The sequence below is a fragment of the Microtus pennsylvanicus genome, chromosome 10, assembly GCF_037038515.1.
Source record: "Microtus pennsylvanicus isolate mMicPen1 chromosome 10, mMicPen1.hap1, whole genome shotgun sequence".
In the NCBI taxonomy this organism is placed as follows: domain Eukaryota; kingdom Metazoa; phylum Chordata; class Mammalia; order Rodentia; family Cricetidae; genus Microtus; species Microtus pennsylvanicus.
Genome location: NC_134588.1, coordinates 81,635,348 through 81,651,442, shown reverse-complemented (window position 1 = coordinate 81,651,442; position 16,095 = coordinate 81,635,348). Strand labels below are relative to the sequence as shown.

General features: G+C 46.1%; 1 protein-coding gene and 1 pseudogene across 1 annotated transcript; both read left to right on the top strand.

Annotated features, from left to right (window-relative positions):
- The first annotated feature begins 1,960 nt into the window (after positions 1-1,960).
- Positions 1,961-3,234, top strand: LOC142858152 (ribose-phosphate pyrophosphokinase 1-like; annotated as a pseudogene).
- Positions 3,235-6,844: 3,610 nt separating this feature from the next.
- On the top strand, positions 6,845-15,036 carry Msmb (microseminoprotein beta). The gene is made up of 4 exons (XM_075988776.1): positions 6,845-7,000; positions 9,893-9,998; positions 12,218-12,320; positions 14,700-15,036. The coding sequence occupies exons 1-4, from the start codon at positions 6,998-7,000 to the stop codon at positions 14,827-14,829; spliced, it is 342 nt and encodes a 113-aa protein (XP_075844891.1). The 5' UTR covers positions 6,845-6,997; the 3' UTR covers positions 14,830-15,036.
- Positions 15,037-16,095: the final 1,059 nt, after the last annotated feature.

Below are 16,095 nucleotides of genomic sequence, written 5' to 3'. Positions count from 1 at the left end.
CAAGATGCAGGATGAAGCTTATAACATAAACCTGAGGTGAATCTTTCCCTACTTCCCCAGTGCTTTGCAGAACAACTCTAGTTGAAAATAATGCAACAGAGAGATTCATCTTTGTGGCCATTTCCCCCACAACTCAAAACATAGAGTAGCCAAACTATTGCAAGAATGCACCTATTCAAGCTGTGGCATGGTGGCTCACACATTTAATCCCAGCACTCTAGAGGCAGAGGCAGGCGGTTTTCTGTGAGTTTGAGGTCAGCCTGGTCTACCGAGCTAGTTCCAGGACAACCAGGGCAACCCAGAGCGACCCTGTCACAAACAACAACAAAAGAATACACCTTTTTCTTTTCTTCTTTGTAGTGTCATAACCGTCATCGGCCCAATTTGTTAGGACATGCTCCAAAGACCTTTGGTCAGGAATGGAGCTGTGCCGTGCATTCCACAGACAGAGCTTGGAAGTAGACCAGCAGATCCACATAACAATTCCTTTAAACCACAGGCCAAGAGGCTGTGAACCAGGAAGTGGGGAGCAGAACAAACAAATGAAACCCTGAACAGAACACTAAGTGCTATTAAGCCAGAGAACAAACTCTGTAACCTGAGAATAAAATCTATTCCATTCGTAGCTGCAAACGATAGGTAGTGTTAGGATCTGGGAAAAGGGAAGTCGAGTTTCCCAGTCCCTCACTCCAGTCCAGGCACAGAGCAGGAATCCTTGATCACACAGTGACTGAAGAGAATCCCCCATGCTGTTCCAGTGTAGTCACTAAACTATGTGACCAGAACACTGAAGCTCATGCTGCATGTCAGCCCAAACGCCAGCATGCAGAAACAGAATAGAATCCTCGTCAGATACAGTTTTAGATTTATTTACTTTTATGTGTATGAGTATTTGCCTGCATGTTGTGTTCATACACCTGTGCATGCCTGGTGCCTCTGGAGATCAGAAGAGGGCATCTGATTGCCTGGAACTGGAGTTACACATGATTGTGAGCCACCATGTGGGTGGTAGGAACTCAACACAGCCTGATCTACATAGTAAGCGCCATAACAGCCAAGGCTACATTGTGAGCCCTGTCTCAAAAACAAACAAACAAACAAACAAATGGAAAAGGGGTGAGAGGAAGGAAAAAGAGGGAGGGAGGGAGGGAGGGAGGGAGGAAGGGAGGGAGGGAGGAAGGAGAGACAGAGGGAGGGAGTAACCTGGCTGAGCAAAAACTAGGCAGCAAGCCTGTTATCAATGCTCCCCATAGCCAGTTCCTGCCTCCAAGTTCCTGATTGAAGTGCTTTCCCTGACTCCCCTCAATGACCTGGAATTCTAAGATAAACAAACCCTTTCCTTCCACAAGTTGCTTTTTGGTTATGGCATTTGTCTCAGCAAAAGAAAACAAACTGGAACTAAAGATTTACTTAAATTATCTGCAAATACTATGTCGTTGTATATAGATGACTTGAAAATCCATGGATTTTGGTTTTCATAGGGAGCATGGAGCCAATTTCCCAAGAATACAACGGACAGCTCTGTTCCTTGTAACGAGATCAACCACCTATGAAAAGCCACTGCTGGCTGCCACTTATTCTCTTCTCCAAACCCAGTTACAGCCTCACAATGGGAAGTGTGAGGCCAGTGACAGATGGCCTCATATTTGTGTGGAGACAGAGGCCACATCAGAGACAGAAGTGAGGAGGCTACTGCTAGCCCTCCCCACTGTCTTCTAGAAGAGGCTTTGGCCATCCAACTCCTGGGAGGGCAAATGTTGCCAGCTCCTGTGGCTTGATGGTATTGGTCATGATAAAATAAGATGATGAAGAAATATGGGACATAGCATGTCCCAACCATCCATAACTCCAGCTCCAGAGCATGTATGAGAGTTAGCTTTCCCTCCTGATGTCAAAATGCCTGAGATAATTGGCATATAAGAATAAAGGGCTTGAGAGACGCTCTGGGCGGGACTGTAAGATGGCGGAGCAACAGGCACTGTAGGTTTTCAGGCTACCAACTGACTTCAGGTCCAGTCTCTGCAGCAGGGGTGACCACTGAGTGAAGAACATGTTGTGTAGTTGCCTAAGACGCCAAATATCAAAATCTTCAGTGGGAGTTCCCACCAGAACTTATCCCAGAAAATTGGTGGCCGCCTGGGCCTGGAGCTAGGCAAGGTGGTGATTAAGAAATTCGGCAGACCTGTGTGGAAACTGGAGAAAGTGTATGTGGAGAGGATGTCTACATTATTCGGAGTGGGTGTGGTGAGATTAATGCCAATCTAATGGAGCTTTTGATTATGATTAATGCTTGCAAGATTGCTTCAGCCAGCCGGGTTACACCAGTCATCCCAAGTTTCCTTAAGCCGGCCAAGATAAGAAAGATAAGAGCCACTGGGCGGTGGTAGCGCACGCCTTTAATCCCAGCACTAGGGAGGCAGAGGCAGGCGGATCTCTGTGAGTTCGAGACCAGCCTGGTCTACAAGAGCTAGTTCCGGGACAGGCACCAAAGCTACAGAGAAACCCTGTCTCGAAAAACCAAAAAAAAAAGAAAGATAAGAGCCGGCTCCCATCTCAGCTGAGCTTGTTGCAAATCCTCTGTCGCAGGAGCAGATCATATTATCATCATGGATCTACATGCATCTCAGATTCAGGGCTTCTCTGATAGACCAGTGGACAATTTATATGCAGAGCCAGCTGTCCTCAAGTGGATAAGGGAGAATATACCTGGGTGGAGAAACTGTACTACTGTCTCAGCTGATGCTGGTGGAGCCAAGTGAGCGACCTCCATGCAGACCAATTGGATGTGGATTTTGCCTTGCTTCACAAGGAAAGGAAGAAGGCCAATGAAGTGGACCCCAGGGTGCTAGCAGGAGGTGTGAAGGATCGGGTGGCTATTCTTGTGGATGACATGGCTGACGCTGTGGTACAATCTGTCATGCCACTGACAAACTTCTCTCAGCTGGAGCTACCAGAGTTTATGACATCTTGACTCATGCAATCTTTTTTGGCCCAGCCGTTTCTCGCATCAACAAATGCATACTTTGAAGCAGCCGTAGTCTTCCTCGGGAGGATAAGATGAAATACTGCTCCAAAATACAGGTGACTGACATCTCCATGATCCTTACAGAAGCCATCAGGGGAACCCACAATGGAGAGTCTGTCTCCTACCTATTCAGCCATGTTCCCTTATAAAAGAATAACTTCGGAGCTCCCTCCGCAGTCCTGTCCAGACACCGAAGAAGGAAGATGTGACCTGCCCCGCTGAAAAAGGTACCGAGTCATATGGCTAACATATACTAGAATAATGGGCTGATATAAGTTATAAGAGTTAATAAGAAGCCTGAGCTAATGGGGCAATCAGTTTATAAAATATAGACCTCTGTGTGATTTCTTTGGGGCTTAATGACTGTGGGACCTGGTGGGAGGACAGAAACCAGTTATTGGATATCCACCACTGCTGATGTAATAAGTCAATCAAACTGAGTTAATAAATCCAGGTTTAATGGAAAGAGCAAAGAACTCCTCGATGACCCTCAGGAGGGCAGGAGAGGAATCACGTGACAAATGGTCTTAAGTAGCTTATAGGTGTGGTCTTGAGCAGCTCTGGGGAGGGGTTAACTCTTGGCTGGCTTTCTGAGGGGAGAGGCCACTGTGTGGAGGACTTTCTGAGGGACAGGGTCTGGGGAGAGAGAGAAGTGGGCTTCCACCTAATAATCCTAGACTCTTTGAGTATATGAGTGCCAGGGGCTCAGGTGGAACTTGCACCAGAACACAAGCTATAGTAATATGCCATTTTAGAAGAAGGATTATTTTGAACCGAAGTAAATTTTTTAAAAAATATTTATTATGTATACAATGCAGGCCAGAAGAGGGTACCAAGTCACTTTACAGATGGTTGTGAGCCACCATATGGTTGCTGGGAATTGAACTCAGGACCTTTGGAAGAGCAGGCAAAGCTCTTAACCACTGAGCCATCTCTTCAGCCCCGCCGAAGTAAAATTTTAAAATAGCAAGTTATATTTGGGGCAAATAATATAGGACTTGCCTAGCATGTGTGAAGGAGGCTCTATCGTTGCTCCCTGGCACCACCCAAAAAGTGGAGGGCACTCATAATCCTTCTTTGAAATCTTAAGTTACTCTTCTACTGCTGTGACAAAGCACCACGACTGTGGGGGTTGGATGAGAATGGCCTCCACAGACTTGCATGTTTGGCTACTTAGTACCCAGCTAAGAACTGTTTGGGAAGGACTAAGAGGTGTGGCCTTTTTGGAGGATGTGCGCCATTCTTAGTTCGCTCCTTCTCTCCCTTGTGCCTATGGACAAAGATTTACACTCTTAGCTATTGCTCCAGCATCACACCTTCCTCCCTATTGTCATACTCCCTGCCATGATGGTCATAAACTCATCCTCTAAAATTGTAAGCTTCTAATAAATACTGTCGTCTAAAAGTTGCCTTGGTCGTGATGTCTTAGCACAGCAAAAGAAAAGCAACTAAGGCTTTTCTCTTACATATCCTCCACACTGGAAAACATTAATAATCTTACCAGTGAGGGTGGGAACTCTGAACAGAGAGAAATTTGTATAAATAAACTTGTTAAGCTAACCCTTGTGGCCCTCATTGCTTCTCTACAGAATTAGGCCTCCCACGCCTCAGTCTTGACGTATTTTCAAAGATTCTTTCTCTAAGTCACTGTATAGTTAAACCTTGGTTCTTTGACTCTTCCGTGTGATCCTGCACCATGTAAAACTTTTTTAAAGTAAATATATGTGTAATTTACTTCTACTATTTATCTTGGATCTATTTAATTATTGGGCCCAGATAAAAACAGTAAGATAGCAATGGTAAAAGTGTGCCTTTCCCTACAACTATTTATCAGGTACTGAGCTAAAAGAGTTAGACACATTCCCCCTTATCTTTCATGTCAGTCCTTGGAGGTGGGGAATCATTCTCTCCATAATCATTAATAAGTAAACAAAGAGTCAAAGATGTTGCTAAGAGATTGCCTCAGGTTCACACAGCTTTTCAAGGAAGGCTTTGGATGTGAGCCCACATCTGCCTCAGCCTCTGCATGAACCTAGCCTGTAGCAATTCTGCATGTGTGCATCTGTGAAGGTGGCATCTTCTAAAGGAAGATATGATACACACAATGTTGATGTGTTGTTACCCCTAATCACAGGTTAAAATCTGATTTCCCTGTGTAAGGATATTAGGAGAGGAAAATTATAAAATGGTATGTACTAATGGGGAACTATGAGAGCATTATTACTGAAATGATTCATCTTCCTGCCTTCACGTCTTCAGTGTTGGGATCACAAATGTGCACCACCATGTCAACTGTGTGAGTTTGTGTGTGTGTGTATGCGTGTGTGTGTGTGAGAGAGAGAGAGGGGGGGGAAGACAGATGGAAACAGAGACAGAGAGGGCATGCATGCGGAGATGTTGGTAGCACTATTCCTAGAGAGACATGAACACACAACTATTCACTCCACATAGGGAGTGAAGTACAAACCAAATTAACAGTTTCATCAAAGACAGCCTTGGTGAAGCCTGGCGTTCAGTGGCTAGTTCCATGTGAATGGTTGAGGGGTTACATACAGAAATAGGGATGACACAAAGGCAGCGCATTAGCACAACTCCAGCTGCAACACTGAATCTCTTTACACGGCTTACAGGCAGATCAACAGGCAACTCATGAGAGTCTCCAGCAACAGTTGTTAACAGCTCCTATAACTGTCAGGTCTCAGCTTCCCGGGCTCCAGGTTGAAGTTCGCTTACTTTCTGAGTCTCATGAACCTCCTATCTCCTTCCTTAGGTCAAGGCTTCCATTTGGAGAAACCTGTTGTATAAGAGGAGGGCAAAACAACCTCATTTGTTCTTCAGACACCATCCACATTAGCTTTTGAGACAGGACTGGCCACTAGTCCAGAACTCACCAGAACTTGACTAGGCTTGCTGCCCATCATCCCAGGAACCCACCGGTTTCAGCATCATTGGTACTGTGAATAGCCTTTTTAGGTTAGGTCCTCAGGGCCGCAGCCAAGCACTTCACTGGCAAGGATGTCTTCCTGCCTCATTCCTTGTCTGGTTTTATACTGCACTGGGGATCAGACTGAGGGCTTCACATGCTAGACAAACACTCCGCAAACTGAGCTCCATCTCAGCCCCGTGTTGACCTTTTCTGACCGCCTATTTCCTTATGTATTCATCAGCTCTGGACGTGGGGTGGTGATGTTTGCTCTTCATCACCTGGCAGCTGTGAACAGAGCTATAAAAAAGCCGGAGTGCAGATGTCCTCAGGGTGGGATTGCTGGACTCTAAGGTACTTCAGGATTTCATTGCTCACGGGAACTCCTTACTGCTTCCCACACTGGAGATTACTGTTGAACAGGGAGAAGGAGGGCTCACTTAAGGAAGCAGACAAAAGACTAAACATTCAGGAGGATGTTGGCTGTTTGAGAGACGTAAGCATGTGACCTGTCAAAAGAAACCTAGGCTGGAGGGAAGATGGCTCATGCACAGTGCTTTCCCATGCTGGACCCTCATCTCCTGGGCCTCAGCTCCCTAGCCAGCCAGGCTGACCTACTGGGCTAACCTTGTGCCTTCCCAAACACAGCCTCAGCACTTGGCTGCCGTGGATCGTATTTCTGAGCCCTCATTTCTTTGTTGACAAACCAGGGAAGAGCACAGAGGGTGTCTAGCAGTCTGCCAGCACAGGATGAAGGCTTCCAAGGAAAGTTCTTCCCTTCTCTGCTCTCACACCAAGACCAACAGCTTGGCAAGGGTGAGGAAATGGTGAACACCTTAGGGTAGAGGCTTAACAGATGAAAAATTTAAATCAACTGAAATAATAACTTCCTGCTCAACCCTCTGTAAATATTTACTGTGCTCTTGGCACAAAGCCTTTCCAAAAAGATCCAGGTGTGGCCACTCTCACCGTATAAATAGGGAGCCAGCACTCGCTCTTGCTGAGGCTTCGCTGGAGGTGCCTGCCTGTCAGGAGTCCTGCTTCTCACAATGGTGGGTGACTGACCTCATACACAGGACTTCTTTCTGACTTTAATTGGAAGTGGGTCTTTCCTTACAGTGTCTTTTCTATGAGCCAATATCAGGGAATGACTGTGGCTCCCCACGGGAGGATAAGAGGAAGGAAACAGGAGCTGGGGAAGAGAGCCATATGAGGGTAGAGAGGCCCTTGCCCCACCTCAGGAGAAATGTTCTCTATGGAACCCTTCTCAGACAGAGCTGGAGGGGTACAATAGTGGGGGATGGTGCCCTCCCTGTCTGCACTCAGACCCCTCCTCCCACCCATCTCCCATGAGGCCTGGGGGTCAACTCGGGTACCTGCAGAACTGCCAGTACCCTTTCTTGACTGAGAGTCTGAAGACCCTGACCCTTGGTTATGGAGAGCGGGGCCCTCCGTTCCAGGAACAGATACTTAACAAAGAGGACACTGCCAATCTGCTTCACCCAAGCTGGTCACAAAGCCACACCACCTAGAAGCCCCAGTAAGAGCTAGTTTCCTTTACTCTCCTGCCCTCATGCATCAGGGGCACATGGCTACTGTCTGCAGCAAGGGAGGTGGACAGAACAGAATACAGGAGAGATCCTCAGACTGGGATCTTAGCATCATCTATGTGGGAGCTTTGATCATAAGCCTGAAGCAGAATCTTCAAGCATGCTCTTTATCACGGTCTCCTTGAAAGCAGCAGTGAGCAGCCAGCACGGATCACTTCCTGTGGGGCTCACATGGGAGAGCAGAGGACACAACAGTCCTGTCTGCTGTCAGTGAACTTAATCTGAAAGTCCGCACCTTGCCATCATGGGAGCAGAGACAAAGACACAGAGGGGGAAGAGGGAGAGAGTGGAGGGGAGGGAGGAGAGGAGAACACGTGAGCCTGAGGTCCGTCCACCAGCATCTCAGTCCTGTATGTCCTGCCGAAGTCTCTGGTGTCTTGCACAACCCACAAGCCTTGGGAGCAGCTCTGGCTCCTCGGTTCCCTTACTGTGACTCAGTAAAAGAAGACTCTAAACTTCCATGATTGCCTTAGCATGGAAAAGTAGGCTTTCCATCTAAGGGCGCCGAAACCCTATCAACAGCCAGAATTGACTGTGAGCCAAAGACTAAAAAAAGAAGAAGAAAAAGTAAATGATAATTGTTGGTGTGTGTTAAATATATTGAGGAGTATTTTTTGGTGATTGTTTTGGTTTCTTTTTCTTTTCTCTTTCATTCCTTCCTTCTTTTGGAAAGATTTATGTTTTCTTTGCAGTTTTAAGCTGGATGAATGTCACTGTGGAAGTAAAAAGGAAGAGCCCAAAGAAAGGTGTCACAAGTCACAGAATGCCTTCTTAGCTGGGTGTGGTGGCTCAAGCCTGTTATCCCAGCACTTGAGAGGCTGGGGCAAGAGGACTGCCCTGAGCTCAAAGCTAGCCTGGGCTACATAGTGAGTTCCAGGTCAGCCTGGGCTGCAGCTCTCTCTGTGTCGCAGTAGTCAGAGCACCCAGGCCGTTGTGTTGTGCGGCCTGCAGGGTTGCACTTCACAGTGCATAGAGGGTCCTTGCCCTGCTTTTCTCTCCCCGCTTTGTTAGGTCCTCGCGCTTTGTTTGAGTTTTGTTGTTTTTATTGCGAGCCACTGTGTTCTCAGTCAGCTCTTTGCTTGGGTGTCATATGGTTTTCCATTTTCACAGTGCAGTGAGCTGAGCTGCCTTTTAGGTCTGTCTTCACCTCTGTGCTGTTCTCGGAGTCCTGATAGAGGGAAATGTGAGTGGTTACACTTCCGATTACTCCATAGACCCTGTTCTCATGGGAACGGCCCTTGTGCTCATCACCTCCCCTGTGGGCCTGTTTCCCTCTGCAGATTCTAAAGGGCATGGTCACTCCATCCTCCTTCATCTACATTCACATTTCTTTTGCTTTGGGTAAGTTGAATTTCCCGGGTGTTTATTGATCCTTTCTCTGTTTTCATGTGTGTATGTGTGTATCTGTCTGTGTCTGTGTGTATGAGAGATGTCTCTTTATTTATGTTTTTGTATCCCTTGATAACTGTGTATTGCTCTGTTTTCATGTATGTGTATGTGCGCAGGCACATGTGATCTCTCTTTATTGCCCTTGCTACTTTTATACTGTACTTTGTTTTTCTTTGTTATAGTGAAACTATTTCATGTATTATTTTTAAATTTGATAGAGCTTTATTTATTTAGTCATGTAAACACTAAAATCACTTTTATCCTTAAGATGATATAACTTTCTGTTCTTACTTTATGATCTTATTAAGGAAACATTTAAGTTAGCTTAGTACAGACTATGTCTTCCCCATAAAAATTGAGCAACCACTTTCCCAAGACTATTTGAGAACTATAGAAAGAGGAAAAACCAGGGCAGAGGGTTCATGGGAGAAACTACGGAGGTGGAGATGGCTCTTCTCATGTCAAAGGGCGCAAGGAGGATGAGCACCTGGGACATGAGCCCCCAGGGCACTGAGAATAAGCCAGGACAGAGCTGCTGCTTCAGGAAGTCCCTGCTACAGCCAGTGATGAGGCTCCCACCATAATCCTTCCTATTCCTACAGCCAGCCACTCTCAGAGTGAACTCTGGGATTGGTTTTTTGAGACAGGTTTCTCACTGTAGTCAGGTCTATCTATCCTGGTGCTCATTCTATAGACCAGGCTGGCCTTGAACTCAGAGATTTGCTCGAATCTGCCTCCTGAGTACTGGAATTAGAGGCGTGTGCCATCACCCCCAGCAGAAATTTCTTTTTATGTGACTGATTTATGTCTTAGTCCCTGACTGCTAGGTTGGGGGTACCTGGGAGTTGCTCCACACTCTGCCCTTCTGCCAGTATAGGATACTCAGTCAAGTAAGACTTTCGAGAGTCACTCATTCTCCACTTCCAACCTCTCCCTGCATTGCAGAAAGCTCTGCTGGGCAGTCTGCTGTTCCTTGCCACCTTGGTGACGGCATGCAAGGCAGTGTGCTTTCTCGAACCACGTAAGGGACTTCCAGACCAACCGCTTGGTGGTAAGTCCTGGGTTTTCCAGTATTTTAAATGCCACTACAGCCTGATAGATATGACTTATAGGGCAGATGGGGAGCCTGCTAGACACCACCTATAGATATTACCTACCTATGACCTATGGCAGACGGGGACACCTTGGGATGTACACTGGAAGAAGGATTTGGGCAGACACAGAAACAGAGTGAGAAGGCTGTTCTCAACTCTAGCTAGATGAGCTCAAAACGCACCACAATCAAGTCCCATTTAAGAACAGCTGAATAGGAACCTTTGGGCTGGAGTTGCACATTAAAAACGCTTTGATTTTCACATGCAGTCAGGGTTAAGAAGCAGCATTTGAATTTTAATGTACATGATCATCCCTGTAATCTTGTTTAAATGCAGTATGTGTGTGGGTGTGTACGGGGGCGGTGAATATTGCTGGAGATGCTCAGATATACCAAACAAACACTTTAATGCTGTTACATTCTGCTACTGTGATGAAACACTATAATCAGAAGAAATTTATGGGAGGCAAGGTCACTTCTAGACCACAGTCCACTGTGGAGAGAAGTCAGGGGCAAAGTTCAAGCAAGCAAGAACTTGAAAAGTATTCCTTGGATGACATGAGGCTGTGTCAAGTTGACAAAACTATATATGATGGGGCTGGAGAGTTGGCTGAGGGTTAAGAGCACTGGCTGCTCTTCTAGAGGACCCGAGTTCAATTCTCAGCACCTACAGGGTGGCGCACAACTGTCTGTAACTCCAATTCTAGTGAATCTAACATCCTTACACAAATATGCATGCAGGCAAAACACCAATACACAATAAATAAAAAGTTTAAATAAATAAAAAATACATTAAAAAACAGCTAACAACTAAATGTGATAACCATTAAGCTACATCTCTTATCCCGTCAAGTCTAATTCACGGGATCTGATAGCAGGTATGAAAATCTAATGTACAGTGCAGCCCTAGGGGTGCTGATGCTGTGGTCCTTCAAGCATGGGTCACTTGGATCTAAGGCAGCAACTCTCACCCTGGCTGAACATTCTTAAAAATAAGGCAGAGGGCTAGGGATGCAGCTGTCTTGGTAGAGGGCTTGCCTAGTATGTATGGGGTACAGAGATCAATTCCAGCATCACATAGTGCAAGGGTGATGACACATTCTAGTAATTCCTGTGCTCAAGAGGCAGAGACAGGAGGGTTAAGAGTCCAGTGCAGGGCCTCGAGAGAGGGCTTAGTGGTGAAGAGCACCGGCTGTTCTAATAGAAGACCCAAGTTCAGTTGCTAGCATCCACAAGGCCGCTTACAGCTATTGGCAATTCTAGTTCCGGGACATCTAGTGCCCTCATCTGGTCACTGAAGATATGATGCAGTAGCCTTACATACATTCATACCCATAAAATTAAAATAAGTCTTTAAAAAAGTTCAATACAATCTTTGGGTAAATGGGAAGTTCAATACCACCTGGAAACACAAGATGCAGGCACCTCAACGCCCCCCAAAACAAAACAAAACAAAACCCGAAGTAAACAAGAAAGTCTGGGCTCCACCCACAGATACTGATTTTGTTGTTCGTTGGTGGGGGATTAGGTATAGAAGAAGACTTGTTTATTTTGGTGTTGGGAATTAAACCAAGGGCTCTGTGCATGCGCAATACCTGTTCTCCACTGAGAGACTTCCCAGTCTGTGGGTAGATTTTAACTACCCACAATGCACCCAGCCTTGAGACTCAACTGATACAAAGCAATGGTAGCAGGGAAGTGAGCATTTTTGTTCAGGACAACTAGAGGGAAAACTAACTGGGCCCCAGCCACTCCTAATAGCTACTAGATTCCAAAGGAAGGGTTTATTTATTTTTCAATACCTGTTCTGAAATAAAATCTAGAAAGATTTAAACTTGCTTAAGAAACATTATCAGAACACTGGACAAGGTGGCTCAGGCCTTTAATCCCAGCAGGGGCAGTTGAATCTATGTAAGCTGGAGGACAACCTAGTCTACACAGTGATCTCCAGGCTAGCCAAGGCTGCATAGCAATACCTTGTCTAAAAAGACAAGCAAAGAAAAACAAAGCCATCACCAGAGGCAGGTGCTGCAGCGTGCTAGATTTTAGCCATCTTGAATACAAAAGCACTGTCCCGGCCACCTCTACAATTGCTTGCAGTCATGCGCCAGTGGCTGGCTCAGTGTCCCTACAAGCTTCGTTTCTGTTACATGACCTGGGAATTTGCATCGTTTTAGATTGCGTGGATCCTGATGGTACCAAACACCCCCTGGAGTCTTATTGGGTGAAGGACTGTAATAGGTGTTTCTGTGGACCAGATTCAATCAGCTGCTGCAGCCTGTAAGTCTCAACCACTGATTCTGAGGGTCCCAAACCACCACTCTAGAGGGGTTCTGCTTTCTTTTGTTTTATGTTTGGTTTTGAAACAGTCTTTTTAAGTTGTCCTGCCATCAAACTCCAGGGCTCAAGAGATCCTGCTACCTCCTGTGTGAGCCGGGTGTGGTGTGAGCGTATGTCAGAAGCATAGACAGACATGTTTGCATCTACCCACAAGGCCAGAACTGCCTGAATATTAGCAAATTCATAAGCTACCTTGAGTTCTATTTAACAAAAAATTACATTCATTTGTGTGTGTGTTTGGTTTTGGGGGGCTACAGTTTGTCAAGCAGTTCCAATTTTCCATGATGCCTAGTCACTGGCAAACAGATTTTTCTTTATTATAACTTTAACTACTACAATGAACTTTAAGATCATACTTTATACATCACACAGTAATTGTATGTATATGTGTATGTATATATGTGTGCATCTGTGTATATATACATGGCTATAAAAGCTGACAGTACAGCAGAGTTGGAAGAGTTGAAGGGTTGGAGGCAGAAATATGATAGAGATGCAGAGTCTGTTGGAGGTGCACCTAGAGTGGAACCTCAGGGCCAAGTTGAGCTGCCCAGTTGAGGAGTTGGACTACTGAAGCCATACAAGCTAAATATAGCACAGGGTCTATATGGACCAACAGGTGAAGGGGCCGCCAGCTATTTGAGCAACAGGAACCGAGATAAACCAAAGCCCCTGGGAGAGTTAGGGGTTCTCTTTCAGCCTCCCCCTTAAAATAAACATTATTGATGTACACATGTGTATGTGAACAAACATCTTCAAAATGTCACAGGCTACAAGTGATCAGCAGTTAGTCTTAAAAAGAATCAAACTAGAACTGTACAGTCAAAGGCATACTTCCATGTGGTGGGGACTTCCACCCACAGGGCAATGTTCACATGGGTTTTGGGCCATGAAGGTTTTAGTTGAGGGCTCAGATGTGGTGTCATCTTCTCCCTGCATGTACCACTGAGGGATACTAATTTAGATGTCCTGGGGGCCAGAAAATTGAGATCCATGAATGGTTTAAAATAACTTGGGGAAGAGGAATGTCTTTTCCCTTTAGGATACAATTCCAGACCTTGATACTGAGACATTATTACAGAGGGCATGGAAATGGCTGCTTTTATACACTCTGGGTAGGGCAGCTTATTTTATTCTTTGGTTTTTAAAAAATATTTCATCTCACTGGATATAGTGGTACATGACTTTAATCCAGCACTTGGGAGGCAGAGGCAGGAGAATCTCCAAGTTCAAGGCCAGCCTGGTCTACAAAGCAAGTTCCGGGACAGCCAGGTCTACACAGAGAAACCCTGTCTCAAGCAAACAAACAAAAAAACTAAAAAAAAAACAAAAAACAAAAAAAAAACAAAAAATGGGAAAAAAGAGATTCATTTTATTAATTATATGTATGTGTGAATAGATATCTGTGTGGCTGTATATGCACATATATGCAATTACCCAGGAAGGCCAGAAAAAGGTGTTGACTCCCCTGGAATTGGAGTTGGGTGCTGGGAACCGAACTCCCATCTTCTGAAGGAGAAGCAAGCACTTTTAACCACTGAATATATTTCTCTAGCCTTCAGATTTCTTTTCTGAGACAAGGGCTCCTGAAACCCAGACTGGCCTCAAACTCACTGTGTAGCTGAGGCTGCTCTTCAACTCTGATCTTCCTGCCTCCACCTCCAAGGGCCGCATGGCACCATGTCTGCTTCTGGCAGGACAACTTAAATCCCAAGCCTCTAAATGGGCTTTGAGGACAATGACTCCTAAATTGTGTGTGCCCCGATGGGTTGTGTGTGCCCTGATGGGTGGGTTTTCCCAGGAATGTTTGCTTCCAGGGGCTTCTCCCTGGGTCCCGCGACCCTGGTTTGGGATGGCTCTCTGCCCCTGTAGGGTGGGTGAACTCCTCTTCTAACCAGACACCAGACAGGGTCAGGACCACCTTTCTGTTTCCACAGTCCTGCACTATTGTGGACCACTCCCTGAACAGGGAGGGTGGGAAGGGCAAGGCTAGTAAAAGCTTTGCTGCCCCCAGAATCACCCAGAGCTGCCCCTGAGCCTGTCAGACCTTCCCAGTGCCTTTCAGTGTATGCAGAGTAGAATGTAAGACCCATGTCAGGGACGGTCTCTCTGACTCCATGGCACAGGCAGCTACAGATGCCCAGATTCTACACTTTGCGTCTTCCAGTTCAAGGAAGCCCTCAATCTGGTGAGGGGAACCCTAGGCAATTTGAGTGTGTGTCATCTGCTTCTTGAACAGACCGTGTGTGAGCGGCAGGGCTGGGTGAATAAATGAATTTCCCCCTTCTAACTAACAGGTCTTGTCTTGTCTCATTACAGAACCAGTATACCCCAAGGCTACGACAAAGAGAAGTGTCAGCAAGTTTTCCACCCAGAGAACTGCACCTACAGCGTAGTGGAGAAGGCGAACCCAGGAAAGTCCTGTCCTGTTTCTGCCTGGGTACTGTAAATGAGCTTCCTGTGGGCCCAAACGATGAGCCGCATTTGAATATTTGTATGATGTAAATGTATCAGTTATAGGCTGGGTGGTGGTGGCTTATCATCCCAGCGCTGGGAAGCAGAGGCAGGTGGATCTCAGGCCAGCCTGGTCTATGGAGGGTAACACAGAGAAACCCTGTCTTCAAAAATGCAAATAAATAAATAAATTTGCCAATTATGTTTGTATGAACTTAATGTATGTTATAAAGCAAACAAACACATGAAGGAGACAAAAAGAAAACCAAACATGTTTTAAAAAAAATCAACTCAACAACACCAGTTACAAATTACAGTCTTTTCCCTGGGCTCAAATGGGTTACAAGCACGGTGCTTCCCTCTGGGGCCCATGTCCATTTCTACCACTTCTGCAGTGTTGAGTTCTTCTGACTGTCTCCTGCTGCCGGTTTATAATGGGAAAAAAACATGTGTTCATGACGAAACCGGCCTTCTCTGCCCTCGGTACTCCCGTGCATCATTCCTTCCACTCACTCAGGCATCTCCTCTCAGGCGTGTCCCCACATCCCTCTGTGTTTGCATAAGGATGGGACAGGTTAGAGACAGCCCGAGAAGGTGCCCTCCAGACCTCTTGCCGGCTGCCAGCAAATCAGATGCCAGGCTCCTGCGGATGGTGGGGACTAGCTCTAGGATCAGTTATGTGTGCCACGCACAGCCCACCTAAAATTGACTTGAGAGGGTGGCAACACTGACTCTGACATTCTCCATACTGCGTAAAACATTGTAGCGCTTCCCCTAAGTTAAAATGTATTACCCAGCATTTGTTAGTGTTCTTTCAGTGGAGACAGACTGCTCTGCAGCTGTCCTCTGCACCTAACCTCAGAGCTCTCCATCAGCCGTCTCAGCTTCGGTTCTATTGCTGTGAAGAGACACCATGACCACAGCAACTCTTAGGAGAGAGCATTTAATTGGGGCTGACTTACAGCTTCAGTGGTTTAGTTCATTATCGTCATGTTGGAGGGATGCAGGCAGAAGGAGCTGAGATTTCTACATCCAGATTCACAGGCAGCAGGGGAAAAAAAAAGAGTAAGCCACTGGGTCTGCCTTGGGCTTCAGAAGCCTCAAAGCCCACCCCCCAGTGACACACTTCCTCCAGAAAGTCCACACCTACCCCAACAACGATGCACACCTGTGAACACTTCTAAGTAGCGCCACTCCCTGCTCCCGAAGGATGCAAACAGATGAGCCTATGAGCGACACTCTTATTCAAATCACAGCCCCG

Bases quoted from the DNA above. Each gene is read 5' to 3' on its own strand.
- Msmb (XM_075988776.1), top strand. The intron at 9,999-12,217 runs GTAAGTCCTGGG...GCATCGTTTTAG, and splicing joins TCCAGACCAACCGCTTGGTG to ATTGCGTGGATCCTGATGGT. The intron at 12,321-14,699 runs GTAAGTCTCAAC...GTCTCATTACAG, and splicing joins TCAATCAGCTGCTGCAGCCT to AACCAGTATACCCCAAGGCT.